General features: G+C 42.7%; 1 protein-coding gene across 1 annotated transcript in view; it reads right to left on the reverse strand.

Annotated features, from left to right (window-relative positions):
• Positions 1–25,383, reverse strand: part of POLR1E (RNA polymerase I subunit E) — a 220,609-nt gene that overhangs the window by 12,612 nt on the left and 182,614 nt on the right. Inside the window, exons 9-10 of the mRNA XM_033917278.1 lie at positions 23,435–23,568; positions 16,663–16,744 (exon numbers count right to left, since the gene is read on the reverse strand). Coding sequence (XP_033773169.1) covers positions 16,663–16,744; positions 23,435–23,568 — 216 coding nt within the window. The remainder of the gene's footprint in view (positions 1–16,662; positions 16,745–23,434; positions 23,569–25,383) is intronic.

The following is a 25,383-nucleotide window of genomic DNA, read 5'->3' on the forward strand; positions in this document are numbered from 1 at the left end:
CAGTGTTCTCAAACTCAAACCCTTTGCAGGGCCGCATTTTGGATTTGTAGGTACTTGGAGGGCCGCAGAAAAAATAGTTAATGTCTTATTAAAGAAATGACAATTTTGTATGAGGTAAAACTCTTTATAGTTTATAAATCTTCCTCTCCCCCAAAGGCCTGCATGTTCCCCATTTCTTTGCAGCATCCTCCAGCTTCCCCCCTGGCCTCCCAGTCTTAATTTCAGCTAATTACCGCAGCCTGCAGAGAGGATCGCCAGTGCTGTAGCATTCCTTGCAGGCTGCCATCAGTCTCCTTAGCATGTTCCCTCTGCCGCGGTCCCGCCCCTCCTCTGACGTCAGGGGCAGGATCACAGCAGAAGGAACATGGTGCTGAGGACCACGGCAAGGATTGCTACAGCACCGGCGATCCTGTCTGCAGGCTGCGGTAATTGAAAGTAAGAGTGGGAGGCCGGGGGAAGCCAGAGGACGCTGCAAAGAGCGGTCAGCACTAAAGGCTGTGGGCCGCAAAATAGTACCTGGCAGGCCGCAGCCCGCGAGCAGCAAGTTTGAGACCACTGATCTACACCCTCCCAGTCATTGAAGCCCTCCACAGCCCATCCTCCCCCAATTGGCCATATACAGACAGACCGTGCAAGTCTATCCAGTATTGGCCTTAGTTCCTCAATATTTACTATTTTCTGATTCTAGATCCTGTGTTCATCTCACACTTTTTTAACTCCCTCACCATTTTCCTCTCCACCATCTCTCTCGGGAGTGCATTCCAGGCATCCACCACCCTCTCCGTAAAGAAGAATTTCCTTTTTGATCATGAGTCTCCCACCCCTCAACCTCAAATTATGTTCTCTGGTTTTACCATTTTCCTTTCTCTGGTATTTGAACGTTTGAATCATATCTCCCCTGTCCCTCTAAAGTATACATATTCAGGGCTTCCAGTCTCTCCTCATACATCTTCTGGCGCAAACCTCCTATCATTTTCATCACCCTCTGGACTGCTTCAAGCCTTTTTGTGTCCTTCGCCAGATATGGTCTCCAAAACTGAACACAATACTCCAAGTGGGGCCTCACCAACGACCTGTACAGGGAAATCAACACCTTCGTTCTTCTACTGGTTATGCCTACAGCCCAGCATCCTTCTGGCAGCAGCCACCGCCTTGTCGCACTGTTTTTTCGCCTTTAGATCTTCGGACACTATCACCCCAAGGTCCCTCTCCCCATCTGTGTATATCAGCCTCTCCCCTCCCAGCATATACGGCTCCTTCAAATTATTAATCCCTAAATGTATTACTCTGCATTTTTTTGTACTGAATTTTAGTTGCCAGATTTTAGACTAGTCCTCTAACTTTTGTAGATCCTTTTTCATGTTTTCCACTCTGTTCCAAATCTTGGTATCATCAGCAAAAAGGCAAACTTTTCCTTCTAACCCTTCAGCAATGTCACTCACAAACATATTGAACAAGATCGGCCCCAGCACTAAGCCCTGAGGGACTCCACCACTCACCTTTTCTACCTCCGAGCGACTTCCATTAACCACCACCCTCTGGCGTCTGTCCGTCAACCAGTTTCTAATCCAGTTCTCCACTTTGGGTCCTAACTTCCTCTTTTTTTTTTTTTTTAATAAAAGCTGAAGGACATTTAGCAGATTATTTAAAACGCATTTATTTAAGAACTTTTTAGGTGATTTGTGGTAGACAAATTCATATTATGATTAACTGGGTTTGATCCTAGGGAACATGCGCAAAATACATATTCCTGTTTTTCTTTGTGATCCACTTTGAACTCTTCAGGGTAGTGGCAAAATATAAATAGTAATGTAATCCACAATAAAACATTTTTTTAAAAAAAATCACATAAATAAAACAGGAAAGAGGTATTCCAAATATAAATAGGAAAGTCCCATATTCCCTACCACAACTCAGTCTCAATGAATGTATTTTGCATATTTTGATCAATACAATTAAAACATAATTTCAACTTTGTTTTTGTTTTGTGCCCCATTAATTTTACTCACGTGTCATATGCAACCTTACCAGCTCTCTGGCTAACAGCTGGATGAGGTCCACATACTAAGGTCGACAACGCCCATATGTAGCTACCAGAATCACCAGCCCCACTTCATGAAACACTGCCAATTATCGGCCATGGCGGAAAAATAGAGAAGTGGTGCTAGCAGCCATGGATTTCTGCTTGCTGTTGTTTACTGCAGACTACGTTGGATTTTCTTTCTCCCTTTTGTGCTAGCAGCCATGGCTGCAGAAGAGTGTCGATCTGTGTGTCTGCTGAAGAATTGGGACACTTGAGCATTTCTGCTTGTGTCCATTAGATCCATCACTAGCATTCCTCAAGTTTGTACTATCAAGCAGAAGGATGTCGCCAACAACTGCTACTCTCTGGGATCCAGTTGATACCAGCTATGAAAATACACTTGTACATTTAACTTTCCCACAATGTACGCTGCAGAGATAATCTACAGGTGTGTCTCCACCTAGCTCAACAGCCCGTGAGCTTCTTCACATAAGCACATAAGCAATGCCTCTGCCGGGTCAGACCTGAGGTCCATCGTGCCCAGCAGTCCGCTCACGCGGCAGCCCAACAGGTCCAGAACCTGCGTAATAATCCTCTATCTATACCCCTCTATCCCCTTTTCCAAGAGGAAATTGTCCAATCCTTTCTTAAACCCCAGTACCGTACTCTGCCCTATTACATCCTCTGGAAGCGCATTCCAGGTGTCCACCACCCGCTGAGTAAAGAAAAACTTCCTAGCATTTGTTTTGAATCTATCCCCTTCTAATTTTTCCGAATGCCCTCTTGTTCTTTTATGTTTTGAAAGTTTGAAGAATCTGTCTCTCTCCACTTTCTCTATGCCCTTCATGATCTTGTAGGTCTCTATCATGTCTCCTCTGAGTCTCCGCTTTTCCAGGGAGAAGAGCTCCAGCTTCTCCAATCTTTCAGTGTATGAAAGGTTTTCCATGCCCTTAATCATTCGTGTCGCTCTCCTCTGGACCCTCTCAAGTATTGCCATATCCTTCTTAAGATGCGGTGACCAATACTGAACACAGTACTCCAGGTGCGGGCGCACCATTGCCCGATACAACGGCAGGATGACTTCTTTCGTTCTGGTCGTAATACCATTTTTAATAATACCCAACATTCTGTTCGCCTTCTTCGCGGCTGCTGCGCATTGCGCCGTTGACTTCATTGTTGTATCCACCAGTACACCCAAATCTCTTTCAAGGTTACTTCCCTCTAATACTAATCCCCCCATTTGGTAGCTGAACATCGGGTTCTTTCTCCCTATATGCATGACCTTGCATTTCCCTACATTGAATTTCATCTGCCATTTATTTGCCCACTCCTCCAGTTTGCTTAGGTCTCTTTGTAGGGCCTCACACTCTTCCGTAGTTCTGACCCTTCTACAGAGTTTAGTGTCATCCGCAAATTTTATAACTTCACATTTCGTCCCCGTTTCCAGGTCATTAATAAATACATTGAACAGCAGCGGTCCAAGTACAGACCCCTGCGGAACTCCACTCGTGACTTTTCTCCAGCCCGAGTAGTGACCCTTCACTCCAACCCTCTGTCTCCTGCCTGCCAACCAATGTTTGACCCAGCCAGAGGTACGCTGTGAGTGCAGCCCTGTTTGTTGATATATGCCACTGTCATAACATTGATGGATAAAATGTGAATCACTTTGCCCTCCCAATAGAGGCTGAAATGCCATCAGAGCCCTGCGGACAGCTGTCCATTTCAGATGACTGATTGACCAATGGGCCTCTTCCCTGTGCTGTCCGATTCAAACAATGGGGTCCCTAATCAGTCAGACTTGCATCAGTTGTCACCTACAGCCAATTGGGTACTGCCAGGTGCACACCTTGGAAAAGACTGCGGTCTTGAAGCCAGCAGCTCATGCTACTGCGGGCTCATAAAGTCCAGCATAGCTGCTGATCATACTCCTGAGCCATCGGTGACCAACGGCTCAAAAGGGACTGCTGAAGAGGCCTCATATGAAAACACGTCCACGGAACTACCACCATGGATCCCCAACACATGAACATAATCCCAAGTCCTTGGACATAGGATCTGCCTGCCAAATCTGCATATGCAACTTGTCTCTCCTCCCCTGAGGCAGAAATACTTTGCCCTGAGCTGTGTCAAACCTGACCCCTAGGTAACACAGAGACAGATGAATGGAGGCAACTAGTGTGAAAATTGCAAGAGGGAAATCACCTTTTCCATGACACACTGACATTCCTGCAATGACAGAGCCCAGATGCACCTGAATGCCCTCCTGCTCAGATAGGCTACCACCACTACCATTTCCTTCAATGGAGGTGGTAAAGATGAAGACTGTATCTGAATTCAAGATAGTGTGAGACAGGCATGTGGGATATCTTAGGGAGAAGAGGAGATAGTGGATGGTGTGCAAGGACAGACTGGGTGGGTCATTTGGCCTTTATCTATCATGTTTCTATGTTTCTGTCATCTTGGAGAAAGTACAAGAACTGTGGCGAGGCCAAATGGTAGGGCTTGAAACTGAAACCGCTGACCCAGAACAGCAAAGTGCAGAAAGTGGAGGCCAAAGTTGAATTTGTAAGTAAGCTTCTTTAAGGTCTAAGGCCATGAGAAACTCCCCTGGCTGCACCGCAGCAATAACCAACCACACTGTCTCCATATGAAAATGCTCAACTTTGAGAAACTCATTGAACTTTTTGAGGACAAGAACTGGATGGAAAGTGCTCCCTTTTTTCATGACGACAAAATAAATGGAATAACACTCCTGTCCACATATACATATTCAGGGCTTCCAGTCTCTCCTCATATGTCTTCTGGCGCAAACCTACCATTTTTGTTGCCTTCCTCTCAAGACTTATGATGTCCTTTGCCAGATACGGTCTTCAAAATTGAACACAATGCTTCAAGTAGGGCCTCATCATTGACCTTTAACAGGGGCATCAATACCTTCTTCCTTCTACTGGTCACACCTCTCGCTATACAGCCTAGCATCCTTCTGGCAACAGCCACCACCTTTGCACACAGTTTCTTTGTCTTTAGATATTCAGAACCACAAGGTCCCTCTCCCCATCCGTGCATATCAGCCTCTCACCTTCCAGCACATATGGCTCCTTCTGATTTCTAATCCTCAAATGCATTACTCTGCACTTTTTTTTTTTTGCATTGAATTTTAGTTGCCAGATATTAGACCATTTCTCTAACTTTTGCAGATCCTTTTTCATGTTTTCCACTCCCTCCTCAGTGTGTACTCTGTTACTGCAAAATCTTGGTATCATCCGCAAAAAAGGCAAGCTTTTCCGTCTAACCCTTAGGCAATGTTGCTCACAAGCATATTGAAGACAAAAGAGGCGAACTGTGATGCTCAATCTGTTTATTCACTGTTAAGAACCGGCACGTATGTGTTTGGCCATAAAGCCTGCCTCAGGGGTTTTGTTTCCAATGGAGTACAATTTCTCGCATATGTCTCTTAACTAAAAAAATGGTAATTAAGACAATTTTAGATCACTCTACTGGCAACAATCTCATGCATCTACTTTAATTACCATCTTTTTACATAAGAGACATATGCGAGAAATTGTACTCCATTGGAAACAAGACCCCTGAGGCAGGCCTAACGGCCGAAACACATACATGTTGAATCTTAACAATGAATGAACAGATTGAGCATCACAGGTTGCCTTTTTTGTCTTACCTTGTGGTGGTAGAATCTCCTGTATTGGATTCCATTAACCACCACCCTCCGTCAACCAGTTTCTAATCCAGTTCACCATTTTGGGTCCTAACTTCAGCCTGTCAAGTTTGTTCAAGAGCTTCCTATGGAGGAACCGTGTCAAAGGTTTTGCTGAAATCTAAGCAAATTACATTTAGCATATGCCCTTGATCCAATTCTCATAAGAACATAAGAAAATAAGCAATGCCTCCACTGGGTCAGACCTGAGGTCCATCGTGCCCAGCAGTCCGCTCACGCAGTGGCCCAACAGGTCCAGGACCTGTGCAGTAATCCTCTATCTATACCCCTCAATCAGATTAGTTTGGCACGGTTTATCTTCAGTAAAAAACCATGTTGTCTCTGATCCTATAACCCATTAGATTCTAGGAATTTCACTATACTTTCTTTCAGCAACACTTCCATTATTTTTCCAATAACCAAAATGAGGCTTACCGGCCTGTAGTTTCTCGCTTCATCTCTGCGACCACTTTTGTGAATAGGGACCACATCTGCTCCTCCCCAGGAACCACTCTCATTTCCAAAGATTTATTGAACAACTCTTTAATAGGACCTGCCAGAACCTCTCCGAGTTCCCTCAATATCCTGGGATGGATCCCATCCGGTCCTATTGATTTATCCTCCTTCAATTTTTCAAGTTGTTCATAAACACTTTCTTCCATGAATGGCACTGTATCTTCTCCATTCGTATGTGTAACTTTGCCAGATAATCTCAGTTCTCCAGGATCTTCTTCCATTGTTATGCCTATGGCCAGGGGGTAACTGAAACTCAGCATATTACGTAATATGTCTCCTCAAGTCTGCTTATCTGCTATCCTGACCTCAGTGACCTGGGTACTGCCAAAACAAAGAACAAAAGAACAGTAAAACCAGGTGGAAAGCTGGTTTCTGCAACAAGCCTGCTTATCTGCTATCCTGACCTTAGTGACCTCAGTGACCTGGGTGCTGCCAAAACAAAGAACAAAAGGACAGTAAAACCAGGCGGAAAGCTGGTTTCTGCAACAAGCCTGCTTATCTGCTATCCTGACCTCAGTGATCTGGGTGTTGCGTGCCTGAGTCGTAGTGAAGGAAGCTGGTTACTGCAGAATCAGCTTGGATAACTATGAACTCAGCAGTTTTCACCCTATATAAGAACGGGACTTTGCCCCTAACAGAATCCACTTCGTTGCAACCATGGGACTGTCTCCTTTGGTCCACCCACCTATCAATTGCAGGGATTCCCAATTGTGAAGGATGGTGCTGCCTGGGATCACGGTGAAGCTGTTTTATTCTTATATTCATATATATATATATAAATATGATAAAGGGTTATTGTCTATACTTTTATATTGTCTGTGTGCTTTTCTGAGTGTCACTGATCATCCCATCTGACAGAAATAAGTGGCGGAACATCCGTGAACAAAGAAGTATTTGCTTTTTCCTCATCACTCTCCACATATTGATACATATCTTTTAGTCTCACAATTCCATTTTTCATCATTTTCCTTCTCGTATCTGAAAAAATATGTCTCCCTTTTTTTACATTTCTAGTCATTTGCTCTTCCACTTGTGCTTTCAACAGATGCATCTCTCTTGGCTTTTTTCAGTTTCACCTGGAAGTCCTTTCTGTACTCTTCTTGAATTGTTTTATATTTCACAAATGCCAACTCTTTTGCCTTTAGTTTCTCCACCACTAGTTTAGAGAGCCATATTGATTTCCTTTTTCTCGTTTTTATTTATTTTTCTCACATAAAAGGTAAATAGCTGTTTTTATTGCTCCTTTCAGCTTAGACCACTGTTTTTCCACTTCCCTTATGTCCTCCCATCCTAACAGCTCTTTCTTCAAGTACGCTCCCATTTTACTAAAGTCTGTACATTTGAAATCTAGGACTCTGAGTTTTGTATGGCCACCCTCCACTTTAGCTGTTATATCAAACCAAAGCGTTTGATTGCTAATTCCCAGGTGGATACCCACTCGAACATTAGATATACACTCTCCATTTGTGAGGACCAGATCTAGTATCATTTTTTCCCTCGTGGGTTCTGTCACCATTTGTCTTAGCAGAGCCTCTTGAAAAGCATCCACAATCTCCCTACTTCTTTCCGATTCTGCATATGGAACACGATGGAACTTTCCAGTCCACATCCATCAGACTGAAGTCACCCAACAGCAGCACTTCCTCTTTCTTTCTGAACTTTTGGATATCTGCAATCAGATCTTTATCAATTTGCTACGATTGAGTCGGATGTCTGTAGACTACACCCACGTAGCTAGAAGTTTCATCTTCTATTTTCAGAGCGATCCATATTGCTTCTTCCTCTCCCAGGGTCCCCTGCATTTCAGTTGCTTGTATATCTATCTTTACATAAAGAGCTACTCCTCCACCATTTTTACCATCTGTCCTTCCTAACAAGATTATATCCTGGTATGTTTGCATCCCACCCATAGGATGCACCTACTTGACCGAGCATGGGCTATGGGAGGAAACACGTACAAGGGTTTGTTCTCCAGCCACAGTTGGACCAACTCATCCAACCCCTTGCCTTTGAGCACATATCTTCAGCTATAAAAATGAGCTGTCATGGCGTTCACCGCTGAGGCCATCAGATCCATCTGTGGAGGCTACCACTGCCAAACTATGTCATTGAACGTCAGTGGAGACAGTGACCATTCCTCCAGGTCGAGTCTGCTGATCGAGAATGTTGGCTTGCACATTTTCCACTCCTGCTACATGCGCAGCAGACAGCCTGTAAAGTAAGCTTCTGCCCACCTGAAGAGGAGTTGAGCTTCTAGGCACAATGGGGCACTTTTGGTGCCACCTTGCCTGTTTACATATACTACCTCTGTTGCATTGTCCGAGAAGACTATGCCTTGCCTTCCAGAGACTTCTCTGCTACCTGAAGTGCTAGGCAAATAGCTCTGAGTTCCAGGTGATTTATGGACTACTACTGCTGAGCTGGAGTCCATTGCCCCTGGACTGGGTGTCCACTGCAGTGACATCTCCCCACCCCTCACCGTAAAGACTAGCATCTGTCATATCTTTTTTTTTTTTTTTTTTTTATTCGAATTTTATACCATTATTACATATACATAATAATAAGGTAAGGAACATAAATAATATTAATACATCAACCATGAAGCTATCACATAAATTCCTCTAGTCCTCATAACTATGGGAGGGCAAGTACATGTATTCTAGAAAAAAGTCACATAAACATGATCATATAGACCAAACATATTAGTGTTTAGAAATTCAAAACTCCAAACAATTAATTATGTGGTAACAGAGGAAATACTAATGGATTCTTGATGTTGCAAAAATTGTTCTAATTGAGTTGAGTCCCAATAAACATAATCATTTTCCTTGAATTTAATCAAGCATTTACAAGGAAATTTTAAATAAAATATGGCTCCTAAAGCCAACACCCTAGATTTCAAAGCTAAAAAGGATTTTCTTCTCAATTGCGTTGCTTGGGCCACATCTGGAAAAATCAATACATTATCTCCGCAAAACTTAGTCTGCTTATTCTGAAAATAAGCTTTCATTATCAAGGATTTATCTATCTCTCGAGAACAAGTTATAAGAAGTGTAGATCTAGTTTGGATTATATCCTGTGAGTCTTCTAAAAATCCAGTTAAATCAAAATCAATTTGTTCCAACTGATCTATACCTGATTCTGTGGGAACTTTTTTCCTCTGAGGGATATAATACAAATTTGTCAAAGGCAAATTTTCTACGTCCGTCATCCCCAAAATTTCCTTAAAATATTTTTTAACCAATATTTCTGGAGATAATAAATGTGTTTTGGGGAAATTAACTAGACGTAGATTTTTTGCTCTATATAAGTTCTCCATTTTCTCAAATTTCATATGAGTGATATGAAAATCCTTAACTAATGTTGTAGAAACTGCTTGTAATGTAACCACCTGAGACTCAGTTGTTCTAATCGATTTTTCCATAATTTTTAAATTTGAATCAACATTTGCAAACTTTTCAATCACCTCTTGCGAAAATTTTTCATTTTGTTGAACCACAGATTTTAATAACCCCTCCATACGAGTATTTATTTGCCAAAGATCTTTCAAAGTAACTTCCTGAGGTTCAGTCGGAGGCTCTCTGGCAAACAAAGCCTCACCTTGAAAAGATAAGGCTTTGGGCATCACCCCATAAACTAATGGAGGTGATCCCACCTGCCCAGAGAATTCCCCCAACTGACTACTGGAGCCTGTCTTAGGTTCCAGAACTTCAGGATTATTCGGTGGAGGGGGAGGAGTTCTACCTGGGGGGCTAAGGGATGCCCCCGATAGCGAATCCGCTCCTTGACTGTGACCTAAGGTACTGGTTGGAACAAAGTGCCTATCAATGGGACCTAATAATATCGGTGTGGACACCTTTGCTTTACCTTTCCTTTTCCCCATAACAGTAAATATTAATACATACAGTTCCTCCCGTTCCTCCCAGTGCCTCCAAGGGGCTCCCAAGGGGCAAATGTGCCCCTTAGGGCATGCCCCTTTGGCCACGCCCTGCGGCCGCGCGCCGCAGTCGCGGCGTCCTTTTAGCCCCGAAGGAAGAAGGACCCGCGTGACGTCAGTGCCTCTGTCTCCGCGGGTGCCCGACTGAAACCTGGCTCCGACTCTCCAGCTCCAAGATGGTAAGGAAGCGCTGCAGTCCAGGGCACACTCAAAGTCCACCAAGATGATAACACCCAAAACAACCTGCCTCTCCGGTCTCCTGCAGTCGCGGCGTCCTTTTAGCCCCGAAGGAAGAAGGACCCGCGTGACGTCAGTGCCTCTGTCTCCGCGGGTGCCCGACTGAAACCTGGCTCCGACTCTCCAGCTCCAAGATGGTAAGGAAGCGCTGCAGTCCAGGGCACACTCAAAGTCCACCAAGATGATAACACCCGAAACAACCTGCCTCTCCCGCATCTGTCATATCTGTTCGATACTTAATCTTCTTTACCCGCTCCTCTCTCCCTTTCCCCCTCTCTCCCCCCCCTATCCACCTCCTCTCTCTCCCTCCTCTTTCTCTCCCCTCTTTCCTCTCTTTACAGTCACCTTGAGCCTGTATAGGTATGAGCGACGCACAAATAGAAGATTAGATTAGATATCTTCCAAGAGGAGATGCAAAGAGGCATGCTCCTGGAAAGGGCAGCTGACCTCAGCCACCACCACAGGCTGCTCTTCACTGTAGGTAATAAGAACAGTGGCTGTCATAGCGAGTCCGACTGAGGGGACCAATGAGAGAAGAGAGTGTCTTGGAGAGGTCTCATTTGTGTTCTGGCCCAAGGAACCAACTCTCTGGTCACGCCATCAACCTGCAGATAATAATGCCATAGGAGCCAGTCTCTGAAATCTGCTTCTGGAGCTTCAGTCTGCATGGAACTGGAAGAAACACTTGACCCAAGGCCATGTCAAACCCTGAAGAGCCAGTAGCCTTTTTACCATATATCAAACTCAAGGGCTCTCTCTGGCTGGCCAGAGAAGTTATGAAGCAGTCTAGAACTCAGCGGTCTGTGCAAATCTGAGACCAAACTGACCAAATGGCCAACAGTCTTCCCCCTATCTAGGGAAGCTCGGCCCCTGGCCTGACGTTATTGTGCTTTCTTAGTGGCTGGTGAAGAGTGAGAGCCTGAGGCTTGCTGTTTCCTGCCCCCGATGAATCTCCAATGCGATCCCTGAAAGGGTCTTTTTGTCATTTAGCCTCCCAAATGTGTGTGAAACCTTTGGGAGTCTCGAAAATTGCCCCATCCTAAACTCTGGGCCATTCAGGGTCTGCTGTCTGGTAAAAACTGGGGTGGCAATCTGTCACACTGGCCATCAGGCCATCTAGACCCTTGCCAAATAGCATCTGCCTCTGAAAGGGAAACCTGCTTAGCGTAGCTTTAGAGGTAGCATCCCCTACCCACTGTCCGATCCAGAGCATCCGAAGAGCGGAGACAGCCTAGTCAATAATCAAAAAAGATAACAAAAGTAACCTCATAATTAGCCCTGCCCAAAATCACTCTTGATATTACGGGGCTTCAAGTTAAAAAAAACATTTACAAAAATATAGATAATATGAATACCACCAATGTGCTAAAACATTTATATATAGTTAGTGAATGAAGTATTCAATGCCAGTGCCGTCGGAGCAAAGAAAATGGGAATAAGAAAAATCTTGAATTCTGGCTATGCATCGCACCGCCACCTGTTTTTTTTTTTTCCAGATAAGTGACTATTTTAAACCTACTGTATAATGGTGGTGGGGAACAACTGAAGTGTGATGATGGTTCCTAGTTATCCTTTCCTCAAAGTAGGAGAAAGATAATGGCACCGAGTACTTCATTCACTAACTATATACAGTCATGTGAAAAAATTAGGACACTCCATGAAATATTCAGTTCTTTCTTAAAAAATGTTCACATATTGATGTCAAATCTTTTTTTTTTAATTTATCTCTGAAAATAAAGTGATGTAATTGCAGGTAAATACCAAACATTTTCCTTGATTTACTCATGAAACAAAAGATATCCACAAAAATGTGTATTCTGAGGAATAAATTAGGACACCCCCACATATCTTCCCACTGAAAGTGGTTCAAATCACACACAGGTGTATCACATCAAGTACACATGATTAGAACATAGTTTCTCAGCATTTTCAAGGTTTGTCCAACTTAAACCTCAGACATTTAGTTTGGTGTGCTCATGACTGCTGCGGTGAGAGAACATCATGGTGAGATCAAAAAAGCTGTATGAGGCCTTCAGAAAGAAGATTGTAGCAGTTTAAGTCTAGTAAGGGATTTAAAAAGATCTCGAAAGAATTTGACATTAGCCATTCCGCGGTCCGGAAAATAGTATACAAGCGGAGGACTTTCCAAACAACTGCCAACATGCCCAAGTCTGGCCGACAAGCAAGTTGACCCCCAGAGCAGACCGCAAGATGCTAAAAGAAGTCTCCAAGAACCTTAAAATGTCATCAAGGGACCTACAGCAGGCTCTTGCTACTGTTGATGTGATAGTGCATGCCTCTACAATCAGAAAGAGACTGCACAAATTTTACTTGCATGGGACGTGTGCAAGGAGAAACCCTTTGTGCTCTAAGAGAAACATCAAGGCCAGACTAAAGTTTGCCAGAGAGAACGTAGACAAACACCAGGACTTCTGAAATAGTGTTCTATGGACAGGTGAGTCTAAAATTGAATTATTTGGACACTAGAAAAGAGGACATATTTGGCGAACACCAAATACAGCATTCCAGGAAAAGAACCTCATGGAGGTGGAAGTGTCATGGTTTGTGGATGCTTTGCTACAGCAGGACCTGGCCAGCTCACTATCATAGAATCCACCATGAATTCTACCGTGTATCAGAGGGTGCTTGAGGAACATGCGAGACCATCTGTAAGAAAATTAAAGTTGAAGCAGAACTGGACCCTGCAACATGGCAATGGCCCACAACATACCATTAAATCCACCAAGGATTGGTGAAAACTCCCTTTGAGGGTCGCCTGTTTCCTGAGGGAGCTTCTGCCTTTCTCAGCTCTTTGCTTGGGAACTGTCCTTTTCAGCACCTCAGTTCACTCAGGGTGAGTGGAGAGTTCCCAGTAGCCTTTGCAGGAACTTTATGCAAATGAGCGCCTTCATTCTCCTGCTGGCCAGTGACAGGAACTTCACACTGTCACAAGGACTCAGAAAAGGCTGAGCCCGAGCCTCCTGCCCTTCCCCGGCATGCTCCATCACATGCTGGACATAGATAATAACTTTATTCTTATTCTTATATACCGCCAGCAATCTTGCGACTTCTAGGCGGTTTACAATAAGAGAAACTGTAAATACAATAAAGGGAAACTGTACATATGACGAATTTAAGAGTATAGCAGTGTACATCTGATAACATTAATAATGTTAATGACAGTTTGTGTGCTGCAAGGCCGGGAGGTGCCAAGCTATTTATACAGAAGTAGAAATAATCCGTAGATTGAATGGAGTGTTCATAATTAGTGATTAGGGGTTAGGGTTACCAATTTACAAGTTCAGGTATGTGATGGTGTTACGAGGGGGGCTGATGTTCCAGTTCGTTACCTAGGTATTTCAAGAATAGGTAAGTTTTTAGGCGTTTTCTGAATTCTTCATATTTGTTTGTGTGCGCAATTAGTTTTTCTAGGTCTTTACCCCATATGGCTGCTTGATACGATAGCAGTTGTTGATGGTGTCTCTTATATTTGCACCCTCTAGCCGGTGGGGAGACAAATTTCATGTGTGTTTTTCTTTCATGTCTGTTGGTTGGGAATGAGAAGAGGTCTGTAATGTATTTTGGGGCTAGACCATTTAATACTTTGAAGCAGAGACATCCTAGCTTGAACTTCGTGCGTGCCTCCATCGGCAGCCAGTGTAGGAGTCGGTAGGAAGGGGTTATGTGATCGGACTTCTTCAGCCCGAAAATCATCCTGACTGCTGCGTTTTGTATCAGTTGTAGTCTTTGCATTTGCTTCTGGGGGATTGTCAGATGGGTGATGTTGCAATAATCCAGGTGGTTTAGTATTAGTGATTGTACTAGAATTCTGAAAGCTGAGGTGTGGAAGTACGCCTTAATGGACCTAAGTTTCCAGAGGGTGAAAAACCCTTTTTTGACTAGGGAGTCTATGTGGTTTTTCATGGTTAGACTTTGGTCTAGTATTACTCCTAGAATCTTCATCGTTTGTTGAATGGGGTAGTTCAGATTGTTAATGTGTAATGATATTGTCGTGTTATGTGCGTGTGGCGAGGCTATGAAGAATTTAGTTTTATCTGGGTTGAGCTTCAGTTTAAAATCTGTGGTCCATTGTTCCATCATGTTTAGCGCTTCAGTTGCTGTGGGGGTGATTTCGGAGGGAGATGCAGTAAACGGGATTATGATTGTGAAGTCGTCTGCATAGCTGAATACTTTTATGCCTTGCTGGGTTAGCTGCGTGCCTAGTGAAGCTATATAGACGTTGAAGAGTAGTGGGGATAGTGGGGACCCCTGTGGCACGCCTGATGGGTTTCTCCATATTTTAGAGAGATTGCAATTGAAGCGAACTTGATAGGTGCGGGTTGTAAGGAATCCTCGGAACCAGTCCAGCACTTCGCCTCCGATGCCGATTGAATCTAAACATTGTAGTAATTTTTTGTGATCCACCAAGTCGAAGGCCGAGCTCATGTCGAATTGCATCACTAAGGCTTTGTGGCCCTTGCTGAATAAGTTACGGAGGTATTCTAAGATTGCAGCAATCACCGTCTCAGTACTAAACAGAGGTCTGAAGCCCGACTGGGTTTCGTGTAGCAGTGAGAACCGATCTAGGTAGTCCATCAGTTGGGTTTGTACCAAACCTTCCATTATTTTTACGAAAAATGGGATGGATGCTACTGGTCTGTAGATGATCCTCAGCAAGACACCAAGCACAAACCTGGCATGATATAGGGGTAAAAGGGCCTGAGGAGTCCATTCCAGTCAATTTTGTACAAAATCAAAGTGTTTGAGGCAGATTGACACTAGAGGAAAAAAGATGGTTTAAAATCCAAGATGGCTGCTACCAGAAAAATTGCACCAACAATAGCCCGTGGAGATCTCCCTGAAGGGGAAAAAAAAATATCACAAAGAAAGGGGTTTTGGAGGAGAGGGACCTAAGCTCTGGGGTCAGAAACCCTCAAAATCAACTTTTGGAGAAACCCCCCCCCCCTTTGGTTACAATACCCTTACTCACTGTGCCATGTAGAACCTACCTGCTTCAGCATAGGATTTCATCTGGAAACAATGGAGAAGAAATCTGAATGAACCTGATCTTCTGGCTGTTACAATCTTCTTTCTGAAGGCCTCAGACAGCTCTTTTGATCTCACTATGGTGTTCACTCTCACCGCAGCAGTCATAATGTCTGAGGTTTAAGTAAGGCAAACCGCCTTCAAAATGCTGAGTAACGATGTTCTAATCATCTGCACCTGATGTGATATACCTGTGTGTGATTTGAGCCGCTTTAAGTGCAAGGATATGTGGGAGTGTCCTAATTTATTCCTCAGACTACACATTTTTGTGCATAATTTTTGTTTCATGAGTAAATTAAGGAAAAGTTTTGTTATTTACCTGCAATTACATCACTTTCTTTTCCAGAGATAAATTAAAAAAAAATAAAAGATTTGGCATCGATATGTGAACATTTCTTAAAGAACTGAATATTTCATGGGGGTTCTCCTAATTTTTTTACATGACTGTGAGAGGTGGACACCTGGAATGCTCTCCCAGAGGAAGTAATTGCAGAATCCACCGTTCTAGGATTTAAGGGTAAACTAGATGCACATCTCCTTAAGAGTGGCATAGAGTGATACAGGTAAGGGTAAATTAGATGCACATCTCCCTTGAGAAGCATACAGTGATATGGGGACTAAAACTATGCCAGGGTACATGTGCGGATCACCGGACTTGATGGGTCTGATCCGGAGATGGCAATTCTTATGTTCTAAGACTAGTCTGTTTTTGTGTGTTTTGGCAATACTGTGTATGTACTGTAAATTGCTATGATGTGAATTATTGTTCAAATAGCAGTATGCCAAAAGAAATAAAGAAAAATATGGCGATTTTACAAACTGCAGCATAACAGGATGGTTACTGATTCACAATTTACGTGATACAGTATGTTAATACACCACAGACCATGTAGACAATTGCATTCAATATCTGCATTCTGCTAAGAAGGTGCCTACAGGCCTTCTGAAAAATGGTGGAGAAACTGGCTCACACGAGCTCAGATTTGGAAAAATTGATCAAAAAAACTCCAACAAGTTCCAGTCTCAGATTTTTTTAAACAAATAATGGATCTGGAAATGTATGTACTTTTGAAATATTTAGCAGTACACAGAATAGCTTTTGATAAAATTAATGATTTACATATTTTTCTTCTCAATTACCAAGAGCAATCTAGCACAATTTAAAGCATTTTGCAATATCTCTCTTACCTGCCATTGATGTAGGTTTGGGCAGTGAAGGTTTTTATGAGTTTGTTATTAATGGTGTGTGGACACTCAGGCACTGCAGGGTCTGTAAAAAAGAATCATATTTCACAAACAGCTCAAAATTGTCCCTTCATTCTCACTTCAGTTGAAACGTGCAATAGCAACATCAGGTTGACAGATAGACAATTTATGATTATGACCTGATCTAATAGGGATGAAAGGTCACACCAGGAAGACTTACTAAGCAGGAAAAGGGAATAAACTATTCACTGGCTTTTTTTAAATCTTTTTTTTTTTTTTTGCAGCTCTGGGTTTCCAGCTAATTAGCAGCGATATATTTCTACTGAAGGCTGTGCATCAAGGCTCCTTCTGGAACTTTGCAATCATGAGACCTATACCAAATCACTAACCACTCTCAGCCCTAGGTGTCCTGGAAAACCAAAGACCAAGGCTGGTAATTGAACCCAGATTCCTTATATGATGATAGTTTTCAGCAACTGCCCCAAGTGCGAGCCAATCCAAACATGGAAAATATCTTAATTTGATTACAGGATTCTGTTAATTATACTGAAGATTACAATATGAGAATGCTGCTGTATCAGGACATATCTTTGGGTGGGTAAGTATATATTATTTTGCTCTGAGCTTTGATAGGTTTGGGGAAAAAAAGCTAAATTGTAGGTTCCCTTCTATAGACAGTTTAGATCTTAAAAGAGCAAACATTATTTAGCTAGTCTCCATAGCCTTTTAGAGTTTTGTAAGCTTGAACCTTCTGCTAGACCAATGGTTCCCAACCCTGTCCTGGAGGAACACCAGGCCAACTGGGTTTTCAGGCTAGCCCTAATGAATATGCATGAAGCAAATTTGCATGCCTATCACTTCCATCATATGCAAATCTCTCTCATGCATATTCATTAGGGCTAGCCTGAAAACCCGATTGGCCTGGTGTTCCTCCAGGACATAGTTTCTGGCAGGCAGAGCAGGGTCTGGCTTAGTCTTCATTCCCTCCCACCCACCCCTCCTAGCTCATTTCTTTACTTATAGTCTTAATTTACTGTCAATTATTCTAATTAGGACAGCAGGAGAACTCTTTATATTTCATTACCTGCTAAGAATCAAACACTAAATAAGCATACAATATAACCCTAAGACTATCTAAGAAACAAACACTAAATAAAGCATATAATAAAATCCTAAGGCTCTCTATACTAGTCTAATATATTCCTAGTAGCTTAAAAAGGTTAATTAATCAGCTCAATAACAAGATGCAGACAGTAATCCAGCAGCAAGAGGGTTGCTATTCAGTCTTTTGCATTGAGTACCACATGTATGATTTTCTCCCAGTTGGTGAGAAGTTACATGTGTGTGCTCGTTGCAAAGAGCTCCTAGCTCTAAGAAAACAAGTGCTTTCCCTTGAGGCTAGAATAGCAGACTTGGAGGAGCTAAGGGAGACAGAGAAGTACATAGAGGAGACCTAAATGGATGTTGTAGAGAAGTCCCACCTCCAGTCTGGTAACCCCTGTGCTGCCTTGGGGGAGAGAGGTCTCCTTCACCACCCTGGTAAAGTAGGAAATAATCCTGTAGCTAGGACTTGCCCACCAGGGGATGCAATATCCTCTCACACCAAGGATGTCTCTCTAGGGGCTTCTGCCCAGGAGGGAAGGGTTAAAATGGTACAAATTATATTGCAAGGACAGAGTAGATCAAATTGGAGGGGGGGGTTACACTATATGTTAATGAGAGATTTAAAAAAAACCATTTATATTCCACATATCCTACAATTCTATGTGGATTACAAATTATTCAGGTACTCAAGCATTTTTCCTAACTGTCCCGGTAGGGTCACAAGGAGAAGTGCAGGATTTGAACCCCCATCCTCAGGGTGCTAAGGCTGTAGCTCTAACCTTTGCACCACATACTCCCCCATAACAGATAGCAGTGTGGAATCGATATGGATAGAAATTCCATGTGTGAAGGGAAAGAATATAAAGATAGGGTTATACCACGGTCCCCTGGGACAAAATGAGCAGATAAAGAAATATTTTCAGAGATTAGGAAAGCTGGAGAATTGGGCAACAGTATAATAATGGGTGATTTCAATTACCAAAAAAGGAAGGAGAGAGTACGTTCAATCATTCTGTATCAACAATCATACTCAAAACCATACCTTTAGCCAGTACACTTCTGCCTCCGTATCCGCGGTTTCCGTATCTGCGGATTCGCTTATTTGCGATTTTTTGGCCGCTGACTCCGCCCCCCCAAATTACATCATCATTAAAGTACTTTTTCCTTTTACTGTACCATAGTGAACCGATAAAGTTTATTGCTTGCCATTAACTGAAAATCGCTGCTTATAAACTTTTTCCCACAAATTTGCTGCTTCCATGCTTCCCAGTGTGCAATGAGAAAAACGCTGCTTCCCAGCATCCATAGAAAGAAAGGCTTTTTCCCAGCATGCATGGAGAAAATCGCTGGGAATCGTGGTGAGCAGGAACCTCCAGAGGCTGACCGCCCTCCTGTCGCTCCTCCTGCTCGGGCAGAGCCGAGCTCAGAAAGGTACGTCCCCCCTCTCCCTCTTCCACCACGGTGCAGTTACTGGCATCATTTGCATATCGGAGTATTAGAGTTTCCCAGGGAATCGCTTGTTGCGCGTCTTTCTCAAGGCTACTGTGCGATCGGGAAATCTGAAACAGAGTGCCCACTTTGTATACCGGAAGAAGCTTTTCCTCTGTCCCAGATTGGAGGAGTTCCTGCTAGAAGGAGCTTTTCCTTGCTCGGGTTCGAGGACTGACTGGTGATCGGAGCTCAGTTTGAGAAAAACTGTAGTAGTAATAGTGGTTTGTTTCAAAAAACCGCTAATAACATTAGCAAAGTTATTCGCGGTTTCAATACAAAAAACAACCGCTTTTTCTAAAAACCGCGAATAACATTAAAAAAGTTATTCGCGGTTTTTCCATATTCGTGCCTATGTTCTGCCCACATCCCCCGCGAATATGAAGGGAGAAGTGTATGACTAAACTGGGTGACCACAAGGAAAGAAATGCATCCCCCCTTTCCCCGCTTAAATTGTGTCTCTAAGGCAAATCAGGTTAAGCCCTTGCCTGCTGCCCTCATTACCCACACAACACCCAATGTGATGCCATAGAAAGAGTAGTTGCAAAATGATCATAGCAACCACTGGTGCAAAAACTTCAACTGTCACCAAAGAGAGAGATACAGAAAGCAGTGAATGAGAGCCAGAGCTGGGTGTGCCCAAGAGCTAACTGCTACATTCTTGGTAGCAATATATGTCCATGCTGAACTTTCCCCCTTAGAGTCTCATGCTCAGAATTCCTCTCTTCACAAAGCAAGGGGAATCCCTGGCACTCCCTTCACAAAATACTGCCACAACAAGCCTCCACAGCAGTGGTCTCAAACATGCGGCCCGTGAGCCGCATGCGGCCCACCAGGGACTATTTTGAGGCCCTCCGTATGTTTATCATAATCACAAAAGTAAAATAAAACAGTTTCTTGATAATATGTCTCTTAGCTATAAATTACAATATTATTATTAAGACTTAGCCAAAAGGAAAGATTTATAGTGTAAATCATGTTTTATTGTTGTACAATCAGTAAATACACAGAACAAAGCAATAGCATAACAAGGTTGAGATAACCAAAAGTACAACAAGACAAGTTTTGGAAATAAACCCCTGTACCCCACTCTGCCCACTCCCGAATGCATACACTCCACCTATACTGGAATCCCCCCCCATACCCTACCCCATCACCCCACAGAAAACAAACAGACCAGAAGAACTGCTGAGCAAGCTGTGTTCTTATGCCATTCAGCCAGCACTGAACAGAAACATCCCCAAACCCGACCAGCCTCCCACAGAATCCACCCCTACCCTTCCCAGCTTGCGAACAACACACTCCACTTCATCCATACCAACCATCCCAAAAGGAAAGATTTATAAAGAGTTTTACCTAATGCAAAATTGTAATTTCTTTAATAAGACATTAACTATATAAGGCCCTCCAAGTACTTACAAATCTAAAATGTGGCCCTGCAAAGGGTTTGAGTTTGAGACCACTGTACTAAACGATGCAAATTTCAAGAAATAGAAGATGCATCTGAATGTGAATCAATTGCTTTCAGACCTCTGAATGAAGTGCGCTGGTTATCTAGACACTTTGCACTTAAAGCAATTATTCAAAATTATGATCTCATGTTAAAATATTTTGAAGAAGACAAAGATAATGATCCTATTGCAAAGTACTGCTTTAAGAAGCTGAACAGTGAACAATTTTATATTACACTTGAAGTTTTGAGTGATGTCTTATCAGAACTGGCTTCCTTAACCATGGCATTTCAAAAACGTGGTTTGACACCATTGGAAGCTTATCATCTTGCACAGTGTAAATTAAACAAACTTCGAATGCAATACTTAAGTGATAAGGTTAAGTGGAGTGATAAAGTCAACAGTCTTCTTGACAACAGGATGAGGTCTGGAGAAAAAGTTTCAGTGGATACTAATTCCATATTAACCTTCATCAACATCTTATGTTTGCATCTGGGTGAAAGATTTCCTGAAAATGAAGTTGAGGAATGGTCTGCTTTTCACTGTACAGCAATATCACAATGCTCCTACCCTTCGATTCACCTGACTCCACCTCAACAGAAAAACTGGAAAACACACTTGAAACAGTGAAAAAATGGATGATAGTTCACAAATTGAAGCTGAACTCAGATAAAACAAAATTTATTTTGCTCAAAAAGGACAAAATCCCTTCCATCACAGAACTAGAAATAAATGCCACCAAATACCCAATACAGTCCGCTCTTAAACTCCTAGGAGTAACGATAGACAGATGCTGCACAATGCAGGTCCAAATCAACAAGACTAACCAGAAATTATTCTTAATCATGCGCAATTTACGAAAAATTAGAAAATTCTTCGACAAAGAGCAATACAAGCTCATAGTCCAATCCCTAGTCCTAGGTCTAGTGGACTATTGCAATATCCTTTATCTACCATGCCCTGCAAACTTGATAAAACAACTACATACTGTACAAAAAACAGCTCTCAGACTGATCTACTTGCTAAGGAAATATGACCACATCACCAATGCCTACCTGGACTCACACTGGCTACCTATATAAGCACAAATTCAATTCAAATGATACTGTCTATTATTCAAAGCAATAAATGGCACCGCCCCTACTTATCTAAACAACCGCCTAAATCAAAACCTTACTACCAGACAAAGGAGAACTCAGTCCCTATTTACCTTCCCCCATTCAAAGGTACTCAGCGCAAGATGTTTGACAACCTACTCGCAACGCAAGCAGCGAAACTTTACCACACCATCTCCAACTTACTGACAACTACGAACAACTTTAAATAATTCCGAAAAGAAATCAAAATCCTGCTCTTCAAAAAATTTATACAGCTCTCTTAATTCCTCCCCTTATCCCTCCCCTCCCTTGTAATTCCCCCCCAAAGTCTCTTCCCATTCTGCAATTTCTTCATCTTCAAAGACTCAACCATGTAAACAACTCCTTAAATTGCAAATCTCCTAGAAATGTAACCAACTCCCTAAATTTGATTCCCCTGGAAATGTCCAGTTATCTTTTTTTGTAATCCAAAATTCCTAAATTGTATTTTTCCTGGAAATGTCCAGTTAGTCTCTTGTAATCTGCCTAGAACTCTAGAACTGCAAGGTATGGGCGGAATAGAAGTCATTAATGTAATGTAACATATCAGATCTCTTTGTTTAAAGTATAAACAATTTCTTCTGGAGGAAAGTGTTATTATTCAGCAATACAATGACTTTAAATTCCTTATTGCAGAAAAAAATCAAAAGCAATCTGATAAAAGCTTTCCAGCTATGACGAAATTTGCATTTCAGAATGATCAACTTGCAGATTTAGCAAAATTGATGGATATTGGTGCCACATTCTTAGCATCTAGTTCAGATTGTGAGCATGGTTTTAGTCTAATGAAAAATTTGAAGACTAAACAAAGGAATCGTTTACATTTAGAGCATTTGGAAATGCTGATGCGTGTTAAGAGTCACCTTCAAGATGGAGGCTCAACAGATCTTGATAGAATTCATTCGACTGGATAAATATGGAAGATCGCAGGGAAAAACTTGAAAACTAAATTGCTGTGATTTTCTAAATTTTAAGTATAAAATACAATGATACCTTATTTATAGGTAGCGCTCAATGAAACATTTCAATGAAACATAATTTATGTTTATTGAAATGAGACTTTATGTTGCATAAATTGTAACTAACAAAGTGTAACTAAAATTTCATTGTGTTTTCGTTAATTCAGACTAAACTCAAAGACCTGCCCATAACTGAACTCCGGGCCCTCTGGCAATCATTTTTATAGTGCACACAAATTTAGTTTTTCTTTAAAATGCACACAGATGAAATTTTTTGCGCACACAGCCCATGAAAAATTTGAGGGAACATTGCTCAAGACCTTTCCTTTGGGCAGGATCTTAGGCCTCTGAGCCAATCGGGGACTCCCTTAGGCTCCCTCTGTATCCCAGATACAAGGGGGAGGAGCTAAGGCTAAGACAGCACAGGCCAATCTTGTTACTAGTACAAGCATTTATTCATTTTACTACTACTGTTTGTTCTGTGTCATGAGTCGAGAAATTTGCTCATTACTGTTGTCTCCTTTCAAGGCTTGCTTTAAGAAGACAGAAAAAAAAAAAATCAGAATTCCAACATTATGTTACAAAATTAAGTTCTCCAGGTTCTCTGTCAACTTACGTTTTGTCTTAATTCGTTTTTGAAAGCTAAACTTGATAAGGGCATCTAGGAACCAAAGACAGCGCGCCTTGTGGTTTCGGCACATCTCATCATGAGGCAGGGACTGGAGTTCCTCTATCACAAAGGAGCCATGGCTTAAAAACAGAGAACAAAACATGACATAAGAGATCCCCCAGTACTGATTAAAACAGGAAGACATTCCATTTCTAAACTATGACATGATATCATTTTATAATAAACAATCAGGTCAGTATTAAAACTACAGTAGCCATTTATGTATATGTGTATTTAGCTCATGACTTTTTCCAAGGCAAATTACATTCGAATGCAGTAGGTATTTTCCCTGTCCCTAGTAAACTCACAATCTAAGAGGCCAATGCTAAAGCCAAAGCATGTACCCCATACCACTGGATGAGCACAGAAAACTAGCTCACCAATGCTCAAATTAGAAACACACTATAAAGGTGAAATCAAGGGAGGAACGTGATTGGTGCATGCACAGAAGAGTTGCACATAAGAGCTGCTTTTACTGCAAATGCAAAGGAGAAGAAAACTTGCCTCAATATATAATAAACAGCACAGAAAGACAAACAAGATGGTATAGTACATCAATCTTCTGAAGACGCCAATACAATTTACCTTTGTTGCTATTACCGGTTTGACCCATGACTTTATCATGTACTATACTTAGTTGCTTGATTGTCCCCTGAAGAAGGGATTCCAGATTGTTGAAACTGAGATCCTAGTCAAGACCTTGGTAACCATATTGGGGCTTGTTTGATATTTTTAATTTGGTTCTTATGCAAATAAATTAAATATGTGCCAATATAAATATCTCGCTTGCCTTTCTGTGCTGTTTACTGCGATTGCACCAGGCAAATCCAAATGTGAAGTACATATTGGTGCCGCTCTTCTGCATCTTTAAATATAAGCTTTTCAATTTTTCTATTTGGAGGGTTTATATTTAAACACAAAAAGGAGGCACCAATGTGTGCTTTCACTTTCAGGTTTGCTTGGAGTCGTGCATATTTATTTCTCAGTACTAGTGCTGCCTGTCTCCCGATATGATGACCAACCCTTCCCCAGTGCCTTCCTAAAGCAGGAGCAGTAGCACTGCCTCTTGCTGGAAGTCCACTGCCGCTCCTGCTTAAGGGGGGAGGGTCAGTCAGAAAGGCCTGCATGATCGATGGTGCTATAGCGATCCCTGCAGCTTTCCATTGTGCTCTGACGTCAGGGGCAGGATCACGACATAGAGAACGTGCTGCTGAGGACGACGGGCAGCTGCAGGGATTGCTATAGCACCAGCGATCCTGAAGGCTGCCGTATTAGCTGCTTAAAGTAAGTGCAGGGAAGGTGGGGGAACATGCAGGCTTGCGGGGGGAGCAGGCCTTCACCGGCGAGGAGGAGGAGGAACAGTGCCTTCATGGCGGGGGGGGGGGGAGGGCAGGCCATTGTGGGGGGAGCAGGCCTTCGCGGCAGGGAGGAGGACGAAGAGTGCCTTCACGGCGGGGGAGCAGGCCTGTGCAGAGGGAGGAGGAAGAAGGAGTAAGAGAGGGGAGGGGAGATGACAGACCTGGGGTGAAGTGAAGAGAGAGACCAAACTAAAAAGAGGGTGAGGAAAGCAGAGGAGAGGTGCTGGACTAATGGAGAGAGAAATGCAAGACCACAAGGGGAAGGGTAGAAAAGGGACAGATACTGCTCTAAAGCAGGTGGGCAGGGTGCAGGATGGCAGGAGAGATAGTAGGAGAAAGCCTGTGCCTGGGGAAAGGGATACAGGAGGTAAGGAAGAGAGAAAGAAGAAGCTGAATATGGGGAGAGATAAGATGCTGGGCATGGAGGGAGCATAGGAAAGCAATGTTACTTACCGTAACAGTTGTTATCCAGGGACAGCAGGCAGCTATTCTCACTAATGGGTGACGTGATCCAACGGAGCCCCGATGCGGACGCTT

This window comes from Geotrypetes seraphini, chromosome 1 (genome assembly GCF_902459505.1).
Source record: "Geotrypetes seraphini chromosome 1, aGeoSer1.1, whole genome shotgun sequence".
NCBI classification, from domain to species: domain Eukaryota; kingdom Metazoa; phylum Chordata; class Amphibia; order Gymnophiona; family Dermophiidae; genus Geotrypetes; species Geotrypetes seraphini.